General features: G+C 52.3%; 1 protein-coding gene across 4 annotated transcripts in view; it reads right to left on the bottom strand.

Annotated features, from left to right (window-relative positions):
* The window catches only part of Vav2 (vav guanine nucleotide exchange factor 2), a 169,509-nt gene that overhangs the window by 46,115 nt on the left and 100,610 nt on the right, over window positions 1–22,784 (bottom strand). For all 4 annotated transcript variants that reach the window (XR_015682807.1, XR_015682808.1, NM_001106563.2 and 1 more), the window contains 1 exon segment: window positions 8,284–8,352. Coding sequence is in view for 2 of the 4 variants with exons in the window: in NM_001106563.2 (NP_001100033.2) it covers window positions 8,284–8,352 (69 nt within the window). In the remaining 2 variants the exon portion in view is untranslated.

Consider the following 22,784-nt stretch of genomic DNA (forward strand, 5'->3'; position numbering starts at 1 on the left):
AGAGAGGTAGGTGTCTGGGACTTGCTGGCCAACCAACCTGACATAATGAGAGAACCAAGGCCTCTGACAGAACCTCTTTCAAAAGGAAAAAAACAAACAAACAAACAACAACAAAAAATGTCGCCCAAGGAATGCAGCCGAGGTTGATGTCCTCATGTGAGCATTACATTCACACACAGAGAAAGCCGGGACAGAACGCATGGCCTTTCACATGCTAAGTGCTTTATGACAGCAGATTAAACAGCAAAAACAAGCACAAAGGCCATGGAAACCCAGGGACTACACAGGTCTCTCAGGGTGATGGAAATCACCCCTCATGGTCCAGTTGCCATGAGGATGCACAGGAACATATGTGTGGAGGCACCGTCCCACACAGTGGCGGGACTATGACAATCAGACACAGATGGGCCACATGGCGTGAAGGCCCCTTACCTGCCCCAGCTCCCCTGTTCTACCCACCCTCCCTCCTGCAGCTTCCTGAAGTCGGCTGCACTGAGAGAAGCTGCATCCCAAGGATGACTCCTCTTACACCAGCCTGGACTCCTCCAGAAAGGGCCCAAAATGTCCCCTCCACCTCCTGCCCGAGCCTCTTTGGCCCACAGCCTCACTGGCTAGCCCGCGCGGTAGCTGATTCTGGTATCCTGCTTTTCACAAGGCAGCTGCCCAGCTCCCTCACTTTGCAAACCAGGGGGAAATGAGCAACTGCCCTCTGCCTCGGGCACTGGGTGTTTACAGGGGCCATAGACATCGAGCTGACAGGCTTGGCACACAGTGTGAACCCAGCCCCAGGCATGAGGCTGGCAGGCAAGCCTGTGACAAGCCACCATGAACTCGTTACTAGGAAACCAAAGGGGACGTTTTTGTGACCTCAGCCCACACCAGAATATAGTTCATCTCAGGGCACAGGCAGCAAAGAGTGGCTGCTGTGGAGTGAATGGTCTGTGTGTGGGGACATAGAGACAAACAAGACACCTAGACACATTTAATTACTCTCTATGGGAAGAATGATTCTGACAGCAGGTAGGAACAGGGAACCATCTGACCAGACCTACACACACACACACACACACGCACGCTCATGCACAGGCAAACATGCAGCAACTGCCTCTTTTCTGGGAATTCCTACCAAGCAGAAGAACCTAGAAATATCCATAGATGGACAGATACAAACAGACTGACAGACAAGGCAGCACTGGGTCATGAGGCTAGTCCCACAGGGACATCCTAGGCCCCAGACAGATGGCCCAGCATTTCAGTTCCTCCTTTGTCACATGGTGTGAGCTGTGTGGCCTCCAGCAAGGCACTTCCCCTCCTGAAGCTCTATTAACCAACTGTAAAATGGAGGGTGGACCCCCGCCTGTGTGGTTGAGGCTGAGGTGGCATGAGACTCTGCAGGAGCAACGTGGGGGACACGAATGGACCCTTCACACAAGGACTGCGCATCCATGTTCTGAGTATCCATTGTCACCTTGTGTCCTGCCCACCCCACCTCTATGGATGGGGACAAGTGCCAAGGTACATGTGTGAAGGCCGGAGGACAATGTGAAGGAGTCGGTTCTCTCTTTCGGCTTTGTAGGCCCCGGGAATTGAACTCAGGGTGCCAGGCTTGGCAGAAAGCACCTTCACCTGTGAGCCACCTCACTGGTCCTGGCTCTTTTTCTATCACTCCGTGCGGGGCTCAGGTCAAGCAATCTGCATGCTTTGTTCCTAACAAATGACCCTTAGGAAGCTTGCTCTACCAGGACAGGGATGCAGAAAATCAATAGGAACTCAGTGTCAAGGTCACCCAGGTCTGGACAAACAGCAAGAGAAGGTACCCTTTTAGCTTGAGGTGGCCTCTTGGAGGAGGTGACTCCTGGCCTGGGTTTTTAGAACCCAGTGTGGCCTGCTTACTCATTTTGCAGTGTTCTCTCTTAATGTGCTTCTGTGTGCAACATCTGTGCCGAGCACCGGAGGCATGGTATCAGGAAGGCCAAGTCTTTATCTCTCAGAGTGTCTGAAAGACACCATTGGATTTGCAAGGCCCCGTTAGATAGGACAAAGCTCTCTGCTCCCAGCTGGAAAATGGCAGCATATCCACACATGGCTCTAAAACTCTCATTCTGGCTGCCTCTGCCAGGAGAGAAAGGCTGTGGCTGGCTGGGTCCTGTGAGATCCTGAACCTTGTCTGCTGTTGCAATACATCTGAATAGTTCGAGCAGGAGGGCTAACATGGAGCCTGCCCCACAGGCATCAGGAAGGGCACAGAGATCCTGCAGAGACCTAGGAGGCAGCTGAAGTGACGGCTAAGGCCCACTGCGTTCTCCCTGTACTAAGTAAAGCTCACAATGAGGGGACCTGGGGGACCAGTTACCCTTGGCCAGAATGAAATGGGAAAACGTTTCTAAGTTCCCAAGCTAACCTGCACTCCTCCTCACAGGCACTAGCACGGGAGGTCGGTCAGACCACCAGACAGGAGGGCTGGGTCACTCATAGGTCACCACGGGGTCAGAACAACCAGCTCTAATTTCCCAAGTAAGGTATAAAGGAGACCCAGACTCTCCCCAGACTCCTGCCCGAAACTCAGCAGAAGTTGACACGGTGCACCATTCAAAGTCCCCAGAAAGCATCCCAGTGGACACCTGTTATTTGCAGGGAGATATTTTCTTCGGTTTGTAGAGCCACAGGTAAGACAGCCAGGTTCCTGTAAGCAACAATTCTAATGAAGCTCAATGGGTCACCAAGAAAGAGGGACAGGAAGGGAGGCTGGGAGAAAGCGCCTGCTGCAGGGGGGTGAGGAAGATCTGGATCTGAGAAGCCATGTAAGGGTGGACCAGGCAGCAGGCAGACATGTAACCCCAGTGCTGACAGGACCCCCGGAGGCTCATGGGCTAGCACGCTCGATGAAAGCAGCAGAAAAAGGAAAAAGCCCCATTGAAGGTGAAGACTGACACGTGAGATTGCCCTCTGACCTCCACAGGTACGCTGTGGTACAGGAGCCAGACAGGCATGGCAGGAGACGTGGGGTAGTTGTGAGGAGAAGGGTCAGCGGGAGTGGGGGAGGGGTGAATATGAACATGTCCTCCCAGCAATGCTGGAGGTCCAGCTGAGGTGACTTAGTCAAGAAAGGGGAAAAAAGCCTTTTGATCTCTGGCTGTCACCCACGAAAGAAGCCCCAGTGTCCCAGCCTCAGGCAACAAAACTGTAGGAGAGGACTGTAGCTTCACAATGTGAGCCCAGTGCTAGCCCACGGCCTGCTCTCCACCTTCACCTTGGCCAACAGCGTTGTTGAACTCGAGCTGAGGCAGGAGGGAGCCATCCCCACCTGTACGGGAGGAGGTTTGCCTTTCTCAGACTGTAATAGGTCAATCTGAAACTTTTCCTAGGGGCGTGTGATACAGGGCTGCTTTCTAAAGGGGCCTGGAGACATTCTGTTGTTGTTTGAGAGTCTCGTGTAACCCAGGAGAACTCCCGATCCTCCCATCTCAGCTTTTGACGTGATGGTATTGCAGGTTTGCCCCACTATTGCTGGCTTTCCATCCCTCCTTCCCACTGGGCCTTTAAAGTCAGCTTTAAGCTAACCCCTCTGGAAAGAAGCTGTTGATGTGAACATAAGACATCCTAAGCATACCCAACTGACCCAGGCTTCATGAGCAGCACTGAACCTGAAAACTCTGAGGACAGAGTTGAGTCTCTGACAATGTTGAGCAGAGGGAGGAACACGAGAGAGAGGGAGGACCATGGGCAGGGCCGGACATGGGCTTCCACTTGAATGAGGACCCCATGCGGGCATACGGCCCTTGCCCTCTCCTGTTAAAGAACTCTGCACAGAGTGGCCAAGGCTTGGACTTTTGGGAGAAGCATGACCACCCTTCCAGGTCATTGCCAACCCTGTCGCCTCAACTCCTCCCAGGGCACAGAAGGGCTCTGAACCACTTTCATTTATATACCTTAAGAATTACCCATCGATGCTGACACAAGCATCAAAAGCTGCGAAGTTGTTTTATAATGCAATAAAACATGCGGCTATGCACTTACAGATAAATTACAGTCCCTGCCTTGGCACGAGCCCATTTGTTTAAGGCTGCAAACTAATTTACCTCAGAGGACAATGATGTCAGCACCAGCACAAAGCAGGCTCTGCCATGATAGACTGTAGAGTCTGTGACCTCAAAGGGACATCTGTGCATGATTCAGGATGGAGATGAAGAAATCGAAGCCCTCGGAGGAACTGAGGCAGTAACACAGACCACAGCCAGGGTAGTTATACAAGGTGGGTGGTTTCCCTGGGCCCTGCTCATGCTCCAGCCACATCACCTGGGCATACAGGGCCCCCCAAAGAGAAAAACAAGGGGACAAAGTCAGACCTTTGTGACCCCAGGTTGCTACACCTCACTTGTAACACTGCTCCTGTGCCATAGGTGCTCTCTACAAAGCAGCCACCAGTCCTGCGGATGGGGGTTGGGGATGAGCGCCAGGCTTGCAAGGTGGGATCAGATATTTCCAGAGGCAAGCCATTTACGCAAAGCCGGGTGCCAATTTTTAGAGCAATTGAAAAGCAGGCCTCTCCTTTTGGACTTATTTTGCCTCACAATGGCGTTTTGAAGTGGCTATGTTTTGTGTGCATTGTCTCAGCCAGCTGCTCTGACTGCTTGATCACACAATTACTTGACAATCTGAAGAGTGCACGCCTCGGAAGGGAGCCGTATCCAGTGGGGTTGTGTTTGTGCCCTGGGAAGGACGTTTGAGACTGCGACCCCCACTGCCCAGCTCAGTGGCTCAGGGCTATGCATGGCTGTCATATAACAAATGGATGTGGACCAATCGCACAGCATATGCCCGGCCAGGGGACTGATGACTGTGATAGAAAACTCAATTACTTGGCAGCTGTTACTCTGCAGATAACATTGCTCTGGCAATATTTTGGGTCAATCAGTTCAAATAAAATACATTCTTCAGATTAATTTCACCTGTCTCTTCTTGGGTTTTTTGGTGAGGCTACTAGAAAACCAGCAGTCACATATGCAACCCATGTTTGATTTCCTCTGCACGATGCTGCCATAGCCACTCAGAAGACAGAGAGGGGTGTCTCTTGGTCAATGGGGCGGATTAGGTAGGAACCCCTGGTGCTCATGGTACCTGTGAGCACCCCATGGTTCACTTACACCCTCTGGCGCTGCTGCTGTCCATCTTCCCAATAGTCCCTCACAGCTCGTACTAATGTCATGTTTTACAGAGAAGGAAATTGAGCACATAAAGCAAGCTACCTGCCCAGACCATGTGGGCAGGAAATGACTGTGCTAAGCTCCCGGAGTAAATGGTCCAAGCAGACAACCAGGGCCATCCTCACGTGGGGTAGAAGGTGGCTCTACTCATAGCTCGCCTGTGTGCTGTGGAGTTGTAAAAGCTCTAGGCAGCTCTCGTAGGAAGGCCTTTCTGAGTGTGGGTAGATGCTACATGGAGATCCAGGGCCCCTCAAGCCAGGGACACAGAGGCAGCCTGTGCCTGTCTGTGCCTTGTGTGACGCATCTACCTTGTCCCAGAATTCCCTTTGTGCTTCCACCTCCCGTCTGGAGCATAGTGTCTCAGAAGGCAGGCCTGGGTCAACACCTAACTTTCTTTCTTTTTTTTTTTTTTCTTTTTTTCGGAGCTGGGGACCGAACCCAGGGCCTTCAAGCGCTCTACCACTAAGCTAAATCCCCAACCCCAACACCTAACTTTCATACTGAAGGCCTGGTCCTGGCTAGACAAGACAGGCAAGGCTCAGTATACAGGCGGCAATTGAACTAAGGCATGGCTGATTCACTGCCTACAGTGGTCCCTCGACAGACCTTACATGGAGCTCCAAGGAAAAAGCCACATCAGGAAGCCAGTGTTTAACATCCCTATCACCACTACAAGCTGCAGCGCCTGGGTCAGGACGGCTGGAAGAGTCCTGCAGCCATGCAACATGATCACCATTATAGATTCCGTCCCTTATACTCTAAAACGTACCCCTCCCCATACACAGCTGCCACCCAGCTGCCACTCATGCCCTCCTCACGAAGACTGTGTGATGGGCAAACATCACTACCACTTCCACAGAGATGGGTACCAGGTGATCTCCCTTCCAAGGAAAGGAGAGGGAAGGAGAAAAAAGGCATAGAAGATTTATTAAACTTGAGCCACTGGGACCAAACTGCAAGTTAAAGACTCAGACTCGCCCTCCTTCCCTGTGATTTCCGATTCAGGTTTGCAGTAACTGCAGGGTTAAGGATTAAGAGGGCTGGGTATGAATGTCGCTGAGGGGCAGTTTTTGGCTGGGCAAGGCTACACATTCTCCGGACTTGCATTCCTATGGGAGTAATTCCAGTTTGGTTTGGATAGGGACCAGTCACAAACCAGAAGAGGACTGAGGAAGAAGGAGGAGGGTGCCCAGGTTCCGGGCAGGCTCCCCACATGTGAGTCTTTGAAACTGAAATGCATCAGATGAACAATGCTACACAGGCTGCCTCCAGGAGAGCAGTCTGCAAGAACGCAGGAGGGCATCAGGTTATCTCATACCCGGCCCTGGATACACAAGAACTACAGGGTCCTTGTCTTTCCAAATCCCAGTGTGTGCCAACCTGAGGGACACTGCCCAAAGTACAGATGAAGACACAGGGGAAACGTCAGAACTGTTCTCAGCACCCAGAGCTCCCCAGCCACCATGGAGCCACAGGTTAGGTCAGTGCTGTGCCACCGGGCTGAATGCCCCCTTTCCTCTGTACCCCTATGGTGCTCTGCCTGCACCTGAGTGCCCTAAGTCCCTCTCCGACTAGAGATGGGTCAGAATCATAGTGGTGTCTAGCATAGCAGGCAAAGGACTCAAGGCCTTGGGTGATTTTCGTGAAACCATTTTCCCTCTGAGGGACTCTTTATAACTCAGGATTCTACCAGATGTCTGAAGGAACTCTGGGCTTCCTGCCTAAGGCAAATCCCAGGTCTACAGGCATCCCGTTTTGGATTCCCTCTGCCTACAGGTAAGGACTCTCTGGCTCTCACAGACCTGCATGAAGGGCTGCCAGCCCAGGACAGACAAGCTAAGCTGTGGATGCGCTCTGGGCATGTCAGACCATGCCTGTGGGATGCACGGGGCTCAGAACAGCTAGGAATGCTGCCTGACACAAATTCTAAACTTGTTCCGGACATTATTATCGAGAGAGGGGACCTCTTTGAGCGTTACCTTTGTATATGACTATGTCACATACACATACGCATATCTCACAATGTCACAAGGTTAGACACATCTAGCAGACCTTACAAACATGCTGAGACACCCCCGATGGGGGTGGGGTGTGTGTATGAATGCAGCAAATCCCAGTGTGGGCCCTTAAACAGCAGGTGCTCAGAACACGATAACCCCAGCACATCTGATTCCTTTCTGAGCTGGTACAGAGAAGGGAAGGGGGGATGGGAGTAGCCATAGTGTCCGCAGAAGGACCACATTTACCTCAGAACAAGGCAATATGCATGGTAAAATAAAGACAGTAGTCTATTGGGAGGCCCAGAGGAGGCCCCGGGCTTGTGGGGAAGCTGTCACACAGGCTAGGACCTAACAATAACAAACTAGGTCCTGGGCAAGCTCAGCTCCGCCCAGCCTGGCTCCCTCCCTATCAGACTGGGCTGTTTAGCCCCTCTCTCCTTCCCACTGTTAGGCTCAGGGTGGGCTACCTCCCTTCACTGGCAGAGCTGGGTAATCCCACACCAGCCGCATGAACCCACTCATCTGACCACAGCAGGCTGAAGAGTTAGGCCAAAGGCGCCATCACCCCTGTGGGGAAATGACCCAGCTTGGCTTGTATGTGGTAGAGAAAAAAAAAAAAATCCTCAGAGGAATTAAGCTACATGGGGCCATTAAGAGATAAAGAACCAGCTCTCTCTCTCTCTTGCCAGAGACAGACTAAGTGGGGAGCTGTAAGACCATCTGAGCCACAAGCCCCACTGCTTAAAGCCTACCCAGTGTGGAACCCAAAGGCCAGGGAAGAGGAACACCAGGACACCTCACCTGGGCTGCCTGCCCAGTGTCACTCCCACAAGTTCCATGGAAGGAAGCATTGCAAGAGAAAGGCTACCAACCATGACCCACAGACACCAAGGCAATTACCCGGCAGCCTCTAGAAGGCAGAGGGTTCCTAGCAGGCAGGATACCTGTAAGTCAGCCATGCAGAAACCCCAGCTTCTGGCAGAAAGGACAGCCAACGGCTCTACCTTGAGAGCAGCTTTCCCCACTGCCAAGCCTGGGGCTCCTCCCCATGCCCACCCCATCATCCTTCCTCTACTTACTCAGCCAGCTCTTCCAGACTCCGGTAGACATCGTCATCGTTTTCAGCCGTCTCCTCTGATGGAAAAGGCCTATAGAGAAAGGGCAAAAATGAGGACCGCACACCTTACATCCCGGCCTCCATGGGGACCTGCCTGCAATCTACCCTAGACCCCACTTGACGATGCAGAAGCAGCTGGGTTGTTAGCCTAGGTTGGTGGGCTCAGAGGAGCAGACCCTGGGCCATGGGTAAGTCAGCCCTTACCTAGGTCTCCAGGCCTCAACACCCCATAGGCATATGAGGAGCCTGGTCCAAGGGCTTTATCCCCCTTCACCATGCTGACCTTATCTACACAGCAGCCATACTCTATAGAAAAGGTGTGTGAGCCTCCCAGGATATCTTGAGCTACAGAGCAGACAAGCGGCCAGTCCCCCAGGTTAGACAAGATGGCTGCTCAGTACCTACTGCTCTTCAGAGCCTATAAGGACAACAGCTGTCACCCACGGGGACCCAGTAAGGATAGGGAAAATCCAACCCATCGTGGCTGCCCGTCCACAAGGGTGTGCTGTCCTAGGGTGTTGCTAACATCTTGGAAGTGGGAGCTATGTGGAGATGTGACCCCAAAAGGCACCACTGGACAGCTGTGATCCCTAAAGCATGTGCCACCACCACAGCCTCTAAGTCAGTGCATCACTGCCTCACAGCGGCGGCTTCCCTATTCATCAGCCCCCTAAGCTGGCCTTTGCCTTGTCAGTGTGTGTCCCCAGCCACTGCCACGGGGGCAGCAGGGGGCTTCAGAACAACGGCTCCACTTTGGTGTCTCCCACCAAGCAAAACTGTACTCAGGAAGAGTGACAACAGGCGCCATGCAGTCAGATACAGTAGATGCGCCCAGCTGCCTCTGCCTCCTCCTGTTCCTCCTCCTCCTCCTCCTGCTCCTCCTCCTTTCCTTCCTCCTCCTCTCCCTCCTCCTGCTCCTCCTCCTTCTCCTGCTCCTCCTGTTCCTCCTCCTTCCTCCTCCTCTCCTTCTTCCTCCTGCTCCTCCTCCTCTCCTTCCTCCTCCTCCTGCCTCCTCTCCTTCCTCCTCCTCCTTTTCTTCTTCCTCCCCCTCCCTCCTCCTCCCCTTCTTCTTCCTCCTCCCTCCTCCTCCCCTTCCTCCTCCTCCTCCTCCCCCTCCCCCTCCCCCTCCTCCTCCTCCTCCTCCTCCTCCTCCTCCTCCTCCTCCTCCATGATCTGGTGGCTAGCTCAGCTGGCACACTTCTCTGGTTTCTGTCTGAAATGTGAGCTCATGTGCTCTCCTCTTTTCTGAACTCATACTGACCCTTTCTCTTCCCAAACCCAAGCCCTGGAGTGGCTAAGAGACTCTCTGATTCCTCCTCAGTCCTTCTCACAGGTAACCAGCACTTTTATAGTCTTCTGCCATCAACCCAACAATCAAAATGTCTCCTTAGTGGCCATCTATTTCAGCCCCAGCACCCCTGCCACATACACATGCGTGCATACACACACACACACACACACACACACACACACACACACAGTTTACACACAGTTTATACTCCACCAAGCAGTCAAAGCCGTGGTCAAAGCAAACATGGTCTCGTCTCTTCTGGGCTTCCGCCTCCAGTGGCTCCCACCTCCCAGAGACAAAGCCTGTCCCAGTCTAGGCACCAGCACCTGCTCTCCCAGACCAGCACACACCAGAAGGAACAGCTACTCCATCCTGGAACACACCTTACACCAACATCCCTGCCACCCTCCCAGGACCCTACTTCAGTCCTCCACCTGATGCAGACCGTGTCTGCTTGATTCTCGGTCGGCAGCCTCTGCAGCCTCAGGTACCAAAAGAGGAGGAGCTGTCACCCACCTGATCCTCCCAAGCCCATGGGACACTGGCTGTCCCAGCATCACCACATCCCTTCAGTGAACTACGCAGACCAATACCAGTGAGGGACTGCTGGGGACCAAGCACAGGGAACAATGTTGGCAGCCAAAGCTGAGGACGGGGTGCAGCTCCGAGTGTGAGGTATGGAATTCAAGTAAAGGGGCTCATCCTGTGTCACCCCCTCATCTCCTGCAGCCAGGCTTCTGAAAGCTTCCCACATTCCCCATGGGAATCCTTAACTTATCTCAACTTGAGATGTTCCATTCCCCTTTTCCCCCCATGAAAACCTCACTAGTCTATGCTCGAGTTATGCCTGGCATCTCTGCTAACTCTGTGTCTCCAAGACCCATCTCGGGGCCAAAGAGACTGGGGTGAGCCTCTGGGAAGTGCTTCTATTGAAAGGGGAGACGGAGAAGGTGTGGGCACATGGAGCACGCTCATGGAACTTCAGAGACTTTAGGCCATGCGAGTGCCCGCTCCACATCCCCTGTCCCCGTGTCAAGCTGAAACACACAAGTCACAGAAATGGCCTCCAGATGCAAGGGTGAGGACAGAACTGTGTACATTTGGCACCAGGGGTTTGGAGAAGACATATCATGCCAAAATATGTCTCTTTTGATATGTTATTCTGACCTAAAAGAAACAGAATTAGCCAAGGTAGAAAATGCCCTTTACTTCTTCCAACTGGCTGAGGTAACTGTGGGCAACTATTTCCCCTGAATGGAAACAGTCCTTCCTACAGAGAAACCTGGCTCTGAAGACTAAGGAAGTTGAGAAAACATACAAGGCCCAGGAAGTGAACAAGACAAAAGTCAGTGACAGGAAGCTTCTGAAAGGTAAGATTTACATCTTGTAAGCAGTAACAAGCTGGAGAGAGGGCTCACCAGGTAAATGCATTTGCCACCACACCTGATGATCTCACTTCAATCCCAGGACCCAAATGGTGACAAGAGAGCCACCTCCTGCAAGTTGTCCCTTGACAGATACACATATAACAACAATAACAGTAATAGTCACAATAATGATGATGATTAGCAGTTTTCATGAATAAGTAGTAACAATTGCTGGGGAAAGGCTACTCCAGGACTGGCTGAGCTGTCTACAAACTAGACACGGTCTCCAAGATGCAGTTTTGTGAGCAAGTAGTCATTCCTGCTGGGTAGGTTTTAAAGGATTAATGGGGTCCCATGTTTGCTCCACCACAGGGCTAGCTGTCAGATGCTTAGAGAGGCAGGGCACGGAAAGTTTGACCACTTTTTTTTTTAAAGATAGATTTATTTATTTATTTATTTATTTATTATATATAAGTACACTGTAGCTGTCTTCAGACACACCAGAAGAGGGCATCAGATCCCATTACAGATGGTTGTGAGCCACCATGTGGTTGCTGGGATTTGAACTCAGGACCTCTGGGAGAGCAGTCAGTGCTCTTAACTGCTGAGCCATCTCTCCAGCCCAAGTTTGACCACTCTTTTTTTTTTTCCCCCCCGGAGCTGGGGACCGAACCCAGGAGGGCCTTGAGCTTCTTAGGCAAGCGCTCTACCACTGAGCTAAATCCCCAACCCCTAGTTTGACCACTCTTAACCCACACTGCTGCCAGACGGGCGTTGGGCTGTGGGAAGCCGCAGGACACCACTCCAGTGATGGGGAAGCACAGTCTTGGGCTTGGGACACAGTCGGAGCTGGCTCCAGGATCCCTGGGACTGCTAGGAGGCTGAATTCTTGGGCTCTTAGGCATCCAGGCACCGCTGGTATGAGGTAGGAGAGCTGAGAATGAAGTGGGGGGCTACGTGACTGGATCTAGCCTGGGGCCTTGGGGAAAGGGGCAGAGAGCTCTGGCTCGTCCCGAGGGGAGAGTACTTGGCTTGACTGTGGTAGGCTTCAGGCTTGGTGGTGGAGGTGTGGCTGGGAGTGCATCCAGCCCTTCTGTGGAAGATTAGACAGCGGTTCTGTAGAAGTCCTTCTCCATGGCTTCCCACCGGCCCCACAGCAGGTCCCTCTTTAGGCAGTCCATGGTTTCAAAGCATTTACTGTCATGGCAGGAAATGGATGAGTAAAACTGTACCCCACTTCTCAGGGTATGGTTCCTTTTGCAGGGAGGACTATCTGGGAAGGAAAGTTCATTGGCTAAGCCTCCAGGCCTTTGCGTACCTCATTATAATAGAGATCTGTCTTGAGCCTGCGTGACCTGTGGTCATGTCCTCTACCTGTGAAGGGGCTTGGGGCGTTGCCCTTATGTGACCGATGATCACAAATCTATGGAGGGCTGTGGCTAGTGACCGGCCTGGTTTCCTAGGAGTCAGGAGGAATGTCTACCATCCCTTTCAGGGTCACTGGGGTTTCAAGTCTCCTCAACCAGGTACGAGGGTGCCTTTCATGATCCCACAGGTTTTCAGTGGTACAACTGCCCTGAGTCACCTGTAGGTAAGGTACTCCTGTGAGAAACCCGAATAGTCTCTGGGAGTTTCTTCTGTCTGACTGTGGCACCTATCTGACACCTATCTGGGATGAGCAGGCATTTGTCCAAATTTCCTCAGGAAAGTGACACAATGGGAGCAACAGCCTTCATTTTGCAAAAGAACGCATGTTTGGAAAGAGAATGCGGGATGAATGAGGAAAGAGGCTGTTTTGAAGAGAGAACCACTCTGAGGCAACTCTAGCCACCTGAGGACTCCATGAGGGTAGCAATGGTGGCTTAAGTCTCCAGAAACCCTTCCCTCCCCTTCCCAGACCTCCCCACCTACCCCGTTTACTTCTTAAATCTCAGGATGATTACCTTTGACCATCAGCCCTTCATTGAGATGCCTGTGCACGTGTCCAAAACTAAAATGGTTTTTTTCAAAAGGGAAAGAATGATAAAACGGTTTTTCTCACCAATCAGCTTTACATCAATCTAACATTAGGCCGGCCCACATGTTTTTTCTTTCTGCTAGAAGTAGCAGGGACAAAGCTACCACTCTCCACCTGCTACACAGTCCTCAGCAGACAGCAGGGGAGACCCTGGGAGAAGGGCCCAGGCTGCCCTGCAGGAGTCAAGCGTAGGCCACTCCCCAGGAGAATCCAAAAGGCCATTGGGGGGAGGCCAAGCCAGAGGCAGATCAAAGGCAAGAAAAGGCAGCCAGTGCCTTCAAAAGCCACAGGTCAAATCCACTCATCTCCAGAGGAGACAATGATGCCCCTTTAATTAAGTCAAGCATCTCCCGGCAGCCCCAGGTGCGTGTTCCAGCAGGGATCAGCTACAAGCAGGAGGCGCAGCTGGGGACTGGCCTTGGATACCCTCGCTGGCTGGGATCCCCTCCTTGCCTGGGGGACAGCTGACATTTTCAGTGTTAAGATGATTCAGCAGTGAAGGGGCCACCTCCATGGCCTCCACCGCAGCTCCCCCGCCCCCGCCCCCACCCCCACCCCCAGTCCCCATCATAGCAGTCGCCGGCACTCAGATTAACTGTTGTGTTGGCCAAGCTGCTCTGTCTACATTTTAAACCTTTTTATTTTTAAATACCTACTTAGGGAGCACAGGGGCTCCCCCACCTCTGCCCCGGCACTAAAGGTGTGCACCCAGTAACATATTTATCTTTAACTGATAAGAAACACATTAGAAGAGCGCACGCTTGTGGAATGGCATGTAATGTATCGGTGTACTTTCCCCAATACAGATGGTGTTCTTCCTGTAACATGAATGAAAACATCGCTACGGTTAATTCCGGGTGTTAACTTGACTGAAATTATTAGTCGCCTAGGAGAAAGGGAAGCAGACACGGGGTTGTGTCTGATTGTGGGTGGCACTGTGGTATAGTCTGGGGGGCAGATGGAATGAAGAGAAGGGAGCCTGCAGCATGGGCATATTCTGTCTCTGTCTTTTCTTGAGTCTCGACTCTCTGCTCCACCATGCCCTCTCCACCACGATGGGCTAAAACTTGGAAAGCCACGAGTCAACCCTTCCTCCCCACGGTTGTTTCTCTCAAGTACTTGGTCACAGTGACCAAGGTCAGACAAGTACCACAACCTCTTATTTACGATAAGGTAAGCTTCCCTCATGTATAATATAAATGAAAAATGTAGAGCCCCTTTAAGTCCTGCAAAAGTGTGATCTGCATAAAGTGGCGTGGTGGGGAGTGCTGGGCTGCAGCTTCTGGTGTGGAAAGCCTAGCAGCAGCGCAAAGTTGCTGGAGCTTGCCTGGTGCTGCTTGTGTTCTGGTGCTAGTATTGGGCCCCAGACTGGCTGCCTCTCATCTCTCCGGCAGGCAGACCTGTGACCCTGCCCCCAGGTCATTCCTGGTTGATGAATAAAGATGCCAACAGCCCATAGCTGGGCAGAAGGGACATGGGTGGGATTTCGGTTTCCCAGGCTTGGGGTTTGGAGAGAACCACTAGGAAAAGAAGGTGCGTAAAGGAGAAGGAGAAGCCACCATGTTAGGTGAGCCATACAAACACGGCTGGCCAGTTGGTGTTAAGAGCAGCCAGATAAAACATAGCAAATAGTAAGTATTGATTTGAGGTTATCAATAGGAAAGTAGATTCTAGTAACAGAGGGTAGGTATCCGCCCAGCTCTAGTGCTGTTTAAGGCTTATTGTAAATATAAAGGCACTGTGTGTGTTTTATCCAGGAACTAAGGGGTCCAGGCGAGGCAGAAACACCAGGATTCAGATTAAATAATTTCTACAATGGAAAGTATTACAGGACATGGCCTCAGGCAAACTCGTAAGGTTTGGGCTAACCCTGGGGAGTGGTTCAGACTCCTGTCCCTAAAGTCTACACTGCCAAGCCAGCAGAGAAGTAACCGGACCGCCACTCCTGTGTGTTTCCCGGGTGTTGAGGGTGCACATCTGTAAGCTTGCAGCCAGCTAACCTGCTCTATGTAGTAATGAACGAGAGACCCAGCCTCAAACACTCGGAAGACAAGGACCTGCCCCCAAGACTGTCATCTGATATCCACATTTCCAGATCAGGAAGGAGGAGGCAGGACAGAGAGGAGCAGGAAGCACAGAGTTGGTGCTAGACATCAACTTCCTGTTCCAATCCCTGATTTTTTGTTTTTTGTTTTTTTTTAAAGTCTTGTAGATATGGCTGTCCTAAACTCCTTCTCGCAATTTTTCGGAGTCTCGTTCAGTGTCTGTTTCTCCCCTCTTGTCACTTCCTCCACCTGCCGTACCAAGGAGCTGAAACAGGCCTGCTAAAGGCAGGGGAATGATACTGCTGCCCATAAACATTTACTGCTTTTATCGGTGCACCACTAGTTGGAGCCTCGAAGCCCTGGAGAACAGAGCTACAAAGCCAATTAACTTCTGTCACAGCCAAACAAAGACAGGTGACTTGCCTGGGTGGGACAGGCAGGCGAGGAAGCCCACCAGGGCTACATAAAGTTTAGAACCAGCCTGTGTGGGAAGCTGTGTCTGCCCCACCCTCTTCTTGTCCCCTCTGCCGCAGTCCCCACACTGGATCTACTTGAGCCTTTGTGCAGCTCTCCTCTCTGCTGCAGTCCACCCACCCTATACACACCCCTGCGGCCCAGCATCCCTTGACTCGGCAAAGCGTACTTTGTGTGTGAAGACCTGGCCATTACTACTCAGGTCGATATCCGAGAGCAAAATGGTTAGTGCCACAATGGCACAGATGTATGGGTGGAAGGTGGTACCAATGACGGAACGGGATAGAACAGGCTGAGTAGGAAAGTGACTAAATTCAGAGATGGCCAGACGTGTGTAATTCCAGTTTCAAGGGGTCTGATCCCCCTTCTCCTGGCACACAAATGGACAGCATACGTTCATATTAATAAAAAAAAAAATAACCCTAAAACAAACAAACAAAAAAGCCACTCAAGTGTGCTACACTAAAGATATCCTATCCAGGCGGAGGGAGAGCCAGATCCCCCAGTGTGGGTGAGGTCCTCCCTCCATATCAGAGCATTCCTGAACACTCACTTCCTCATGCCCACTTCTGGGAAGCCAAGTTTCCCCTGCACCAGCATGGGGATTGGGCGGATACCCCCACAGGAAGAAAACCACAGCAGGCAAGAAACCCCCAGCATCTCAGGCCCAGCAGCAGCCTGACTTCCAGAGCAGCTTCTAATTCCTGCTCCGCACTCCTCGGCACCAGCCCCTCACCTTAGACCCAGTACGTAAGGATCCAGCTACCCCAGGGGACACATCTGACAGCACAAAGGTGTCTCTGGCCAAAGGACTGAGACTTGAGAACAGACAATTAAAGGGGCACCCAAGCCCAAACTCAAAACGAAGCCCAACCCACTTTCAACAATTCCAACCTCCCCTCCTTCCTCTCCTACCCCATTCTCCTTCCAAGGTATGCAGGGAACACTTGTTCAAGTTAGCCACTGGCCACTGGCCACTGGCCACTTTTCACAGCCCCAGGAGCATCTGGTGCTTAGCAATTTTGGCCCTAGGACTTCTGTGCCCATCTCTGAACAGTGATGTCCACCAAGTGAGTGCCTCCACCAAGTGCAGACACACACTCTGTACCTGCAGCTTGGTTGTTAAAGTCGCCAGAGAAAGGATCCCAGAATCAGCCACCCTCCTTCCACAATCGTGAAATATAACTGTGGTTGACTCCACTGGATAGAACCTTCCCTACCCGGGAATTCCTCCAGCCCGGAATAGGGCAATCGCTCTCACCTCTGTAAGGTAGGCAAGTGCGAGGCTTTCCAGACCGGTATCTGCAAACAGCCTTGACCTGGAGCCACACTGCTGGCCTTGACCCCACCACTCACTTACCACGTGAGCACTAGGAAGAGACCACAGACCACTGCCAAGAGCCAGGCCCCTGAAAGTAAGAGATCTTAGCTCCCTGACTCTGCTCGTCTGAGCCACACTGCAAAGAGCAGGCAGCACAATTGCTTACATTGAAGTAAACCAGGAAAGGCTCTCTTCCTCGTACCGCATCACCCCCTCTGCACATCATTTATGTGGTGGTGGAAGTCCCTTCCCTGCTTCTGACCAGCTCACCCTCCAAGCCCACTCTGCTGACTCTCAGGCCTCAGGCCTTGCACCCAGAGATCCCGGGTAAGCAGCAGCTCTATTAACTCAGAGCCTTCTCTTTAAGGGGTCTGCAGGACCACCCAGGTCCCCTCACAAGGACAAAGAAGCCTCGACCTCCACATGCTCCCCGTACCCTGCTGCTTCTTCCCATGACAGACTGGAAGAAAAATGTAGCTTGAAACAAATGTGGCCCCAGAAGGCAGTAGCGACTCAGATCATCTCACAAACATGCGACCCCAAATGTGTTCTGCAGGATCTGTAGACGTTTCGGGTGGATGTGACCTGGCTCGAGGCAAGAGTACTTCGCTTTTGATTTTCTAGTACTGGTTCAGGAAGAGCATGTACAGACCTTGAGATTGTATGCATCTCACCAAATCACTGTGTGTGGCCTCACCCACGGGTGGCCAGATCCTTCATGGCCTGGTCATGCAACAGATGAGAAAGGGTAAGACTGGGCCCTGAGTCCTGCGAGTGAGACAGCCAGAGAGTTGACCTGTGCTTTGATGGTATCTATCCCTGTGAGGAGAGGCAACAATCCTCCCTGTTGGTGATATTTTCAGTGCTGGAATGGGTACAGACCAGTCACCTAGTTGCACATATTATAGACAACACAACTTGTAGGCCTTGGCTAGGCCTCCACATTGAACCCTGACACCTCCTCAGACCACAGGAAGGGTCGGCTCTGCCGTCCCCAGACGTGAGGGACTGAGCTAGGCAAGCACAGGCCAGCATGGGTGACAAAAGCCCAGAGACCGCACACAGGGGCATGACTGAGCCACAGGCCCCTTTGGCACCATTTGCCAGGGAGAAGGCAGCCAAGCAGAGTTGAAAGGCACCAAAAGCCTGGGGGACGACAACTGCTTAATTATTCAAACAGGCACCTGGGCAGCCACATCCTAATTGGCGGGAAGGCCTTGAAACCCTGGTGTCTGTCTTATTAAAAACAGCTCTCGTGCTAAACAGCACCAACTGTCAAAACAAGCCCACAGGCGGGTCACGGTCGGTCTCAGCCCACATCCCGCCCAGTCCAGACAGCGGAGTGAGTAGTGTGCCTTGCTCCATGCCACACCCCCAGCTAGTTCTCCTGTGAAAGGAGCAGGCCAGCGCCACACCACCAAGAGAGAAGGCTTTGGCCTCAGAAAGCCTGAGCGGCTGCAGCAGAAAGCATGTTCTCGTTTTGAGTTCAGAGGTCAGGGTTGGAATCAGGACTTACAGGATTGGGGTTGGGGGTCTAAGTTTCCAGCCTCAGTGACCTCATCTGATAAATGGGGGCAAACCAGGCACTTCCACACAAAAAGCAAGGGGAGCAATGGTGAGCAAGGGCACCCTCAGTAGAGTAACCCAGTGGCAGCCTGGGCAGAGGGAACGTAAGGACTCTGCCAGTGGGGACAGAGTCTGCTGATACAGGAGGTCAGCTACCTCCTGTACAGTTGGGCTAGGACCAACCACTCTTCAATGGAAGTCAGGCTGGACACATGAAAGGGCCTCTGCCACCTTCAGTAAGACTTGGAAGTGGGGACAATAAGGCAAGGCTACTGCCACAGCCCTGACAGTGATCTCTGGTCTCTGCTAAGGCCCAGCAGGGGTGGGGGTGAGGGAAGTAGGGTGTAGCTGACTCAGAACCTCCTGGGGCCAGACTGTGACTGACCCCCGAGTCCCACGGGGCCCTCGTGGCCTGTATCTAGAGACCCACAGAAACAGGGCTCTGCTCTGCCCCGCCCTGTCTGGAGAAGCTTGGGGAGGAGCCTCTGCTGATAACCAAGGAATGTTGCTTCTCAGCATCCAGCATACTGAATTCAGAGCCTCCAGCAGGCAGGGGTTTGGTGGGAAGAGGCCAGTGGATACACAGGGCATCCATCACACCCCCACCCCCACCAGTCAAAGCAAGTTAGGGGAGCAAAAAGTTGGTCAGGCTAAGTCATGGGAAGTCATGGAGAGCACGCAAGCAGCATCATATCCACAGTCAAGAGCAAGGGAAACAAGGTAACCATGGTGCTTGCTGCTGATGCTCAGCCAGCTTTCTTCACTCTTAAATGGTTTAGGGCCCAGGGAATGGTTCCGCCCACAGTGGGCTGCATCTTCCTACATCGATTAACAATCAAGATGATTCCCCACAGACATTTTCACAAACCGATCTAATGTGAATGGTACCTCAATAGACTCATTCTTCCCAGGCAATTGTAGTTTGCACCAAGTTCATAGTTAAAACTAACCACTTCACAACTTGGCAAAACCCCACGGGCAGCTAGCCTGAATGAACACTTAAGACAAATCCTCCAGAGACCAGGCCCTCCTATACAGAATTTAGGGAGGCCCCAGAGCTTGGCCAACTGTACTTTTCCAGCTTTCAAGCTCAGGCCCCAGCATCCAACCACCACTGTGGCACGGTCCCTACCCAGGACAAAGCTTGAACCATCAAAGTTCTGCTGAGGACCAGAAGGTTTCCCCTCGAGGCCTCCAGGCTCAGACATGGGAAATCTGCTTTGAGTGAGCAATGTTAGGCTCACAGTAAACATGACAATTCTGCTAAGTGACAGTTCAGAGACCAGAGACAATGGCGCTACCCACAGGAAGAAACAAAAATGGAGGGAGAACTAGGTCTGCCTAGAGGCCTTGGGCATAGGGCCCAGACTCTTGGCCTCAGCTAGACTCTGCAAGCCCCCATGGTGCCTCTTAGCCTCAAACTGCCCCAAACTTCATGGGTGGCCTACAGGTTAGCTCTGATCATGAAGTATACAACAGCTTTTGCAAATAGCACATTCCCTTCCACCTCGCCACTACAGCCACTACAGTCCTTCCTGTGGTGACTCTCGTCCCTGTGGGGCCTGTCCCTTCCCCATGCTCTGGTTTCTAGAACAAGCCCTTGAATCACATGAGCCAATACAAAGTTGTAGCCACTCCATACGAGTAGAACAGGGCTGCTTGGTTCACGTCAGTGCCTGCCAGAGTCAGAAGGAACAAGAATGAACCCATGGGTCTTGAATCTGCCACAGTCCCCACAGCTGGCTTCCTTCACAATCACAGGGAAGATGGCCATGTGGACGGGACCTGCTTAGGGGAGCTGGGAGTGGGGTACTGTACCACCGAGTCCCCATGTGACCTCCGGCAAGACCCCTCCCCTCTGTGAGCTGCCAGGGGGAATGGAGTGACACAGCAGCTGGAGTCTCTCCTCCATCCCCCAACATCCTGCCAACTTGCTGCTGGGAAATGAAGGGTCAGCCCAGTGGCCTTGGCCTTGGCAAACTGCCTAGGCCAAGGGACCTGTCCCTTGGGGTTCTGATGTGATATAGATAAACTAAAGCCTGTCTCCTCAGAACATGGCAGGCATCACTAATCAATCACTTTCTGTCCCTGGGCTCAGATGGTTGGTGACAACCTAGAAAATAGACTAAGAGTGCACAGAATCTCAGGGAAAAGCCAGCGGCCCTGGCCAGCTTCCTGAGGGCAATTCTGGTTAGCCAGCTATCACTGTAGTGACTGTCAGAGTTGGGTGACTACCAGAGACTGGGCAGCTCAGTCAGGCCTACAAATACCAGCATAGACCAACCTCCAGTGAGACGCAGAACAGGGACAAGACACCCCGCTCGGCAAGGAGACACCAGGACAACCCATAGCTTCTCTATCAGCTACTGACCAGGGGGACAGCCTACTTATGAAATCCCAAATATGCAGGATGCTGAGGTCACCCCACCCCACTTAAAGATGGCTGCCAAAGCCTCTGCTAGCAGGAGCATAAGTAAAACTATTAGCCACTCAGACACCCAGGCAAGGGTGGCATGGATCCTGGATATTAAAAATGACTCCTTCATGGGGATGGATGCGTTCTATCCTATTCTCCAGTGAAACAGGCCATGACTTCAGGGCAGCAGAGGGCACTGCTCTGTGGCTACACACACAAGGTCTTCCCTCTACTCTATGACCTTACTCCTGAGTACAGCCTACTAGGATCCTTGGCCCAGAGGAGACAGAGGTTGGTGTAAAGCTGTCCCCACCCACAGTTGAGAAACTAGATGCATGGCTTTGCCTCAAGGCCAGGTGTGACCGGCTTTGCTAGATAGAAAGTCATCCCTGAGGGCAGCCAGCCCACCAGCCTCTGCTGGCACCACCCTAAGTTATCCCTTCTCCTAGTCCTAGTCCTGCCTGACTGGGGCAGCTCTTTAGGTCTGGGGACATCCCCATCGATGCTAGATCAAAGCGAGAGCCCTCTGAGTAGACATGAACTCATGGACCTTGTTTGTGCCACAGCTCAAACCATATTCTCTGCGCCCTTCCTTCACTGTACTGAGGCACCTCCACACCAGGGACAGCTGTCACCAGCCCTGGTGGCTACAACCACTCCAGGATCCTAAAACCAAAAGAAGCCAAAGCATGCAGACTCGATGCCTTAGGTCTTTCCCCTCCTCCTTTCCCTTCTGCTCCAACTCAAGCATTGCCCAATCAGGGCCACTAAGTACCTTTCCCCCAAATGCTGCTTTTACCATGAAAAACACCATTCCCCCTTCTGTATCAGAACATTTCAGAGGCCTGCTGCCCTTGCCTCCAGACAGATGTGATCCTGGCCTACCTGAGAGTTCACAGCAGTGAGACACATGTGTATTTGCACATGAGCATGTACACGTATGTGCTTGATCTCCAGCCTACTCCCAAACCCTCTGCTGCCCACAGTTTGCCGCATATGACCTTGCAGACCAAAGCAAGGGCCAGGACAATACAGGAAAGTCTCAGGAAGAAAAGCAAGCAGGCCAAGCAGGCCTGTGGCTCCTGCCTGTTGTTTTCCACTAAGCCGCCGCCCCATTGTTACTGATCAATGATGGAGCAGGTTGCTGACTCAACCAGAGAGGGGTTCCATGTGTGCTGGACCCCAAACTAGACACGGGGCAATTAGAGGTGGCTCTTCTGTCCCTCCCTCCCTGGTAAAGGGGATCATCATCCTAATCACTCATGGGAAATCCACTGCTGCCTCCACTAAGGCCCTGCAAAGAGGAAACACTCGCCTTCAATTAGCCAGGCCACACGGTCCATCTCAACCCTGACAGCAGGTTCAGCAGGGCCAGGTGGTCAGGATGTTTGATGTCACCAGGTGGGACAATTAAAACCATCTTGCTGGCAAGGCGAGCAGCTGAGTGATGGAAATTGCGACTTCCCATCCAAATCCCCTCTCTCAGACAGTCCAATTACCTGGAATTAGTCAGGCAGCACCAGCTGGGAAATGGGGTGTCACCCACTGGATCGACGCCAACAAGAAGGCACGTTTCAGTGTGTGTGTGTGTGTGTGTGTGTGTGTGTGTGTGTGTGTGTGTGTGTGTTGTGTGTTGGGTGTGGGGGGGAACGCTGGACCAGTTCAGGAGAAAGGGCTGGGTTAAAGACCGAGATCACAGCACAGACACTTGGAGCCATGCTGAGCCGCTGACGGATCTTGGCACTATGCTCTGGAGAGTATATAATGCAAGGCCCCAAAGCCAACCCAAACCCTGACTGAAGGTCTGACCTCAGGGGCACCTAGCAGCTTTCAGATTTTTTAGGACCGGGTGATTCGTTTGTTTGTTCTATTCAGAAGCAGCTACCCTTGTTTTTTGTTTGTTTTTACATCAAAGGTCATCAGCCTGATAAGGATTCCTATTTCCTGAACCTTCTCTTCCCACTCT

Source organism: Rattus norvegicus, chromosome 3, assembly GCF_021556685.1.
Source record: "Rattus norvegicus strain SHRSP/BbbUtx chromosome 3, alternate assembly SHRSP_T2T, whole genome shotgun sequence".
NCBI classification, from domain to species: domain Eukaryota; kingdom Metazoa; phylum Chordata; class Mammalia; order Rodentia; family Muridae; genus Rattus; species Rattus norvegicus.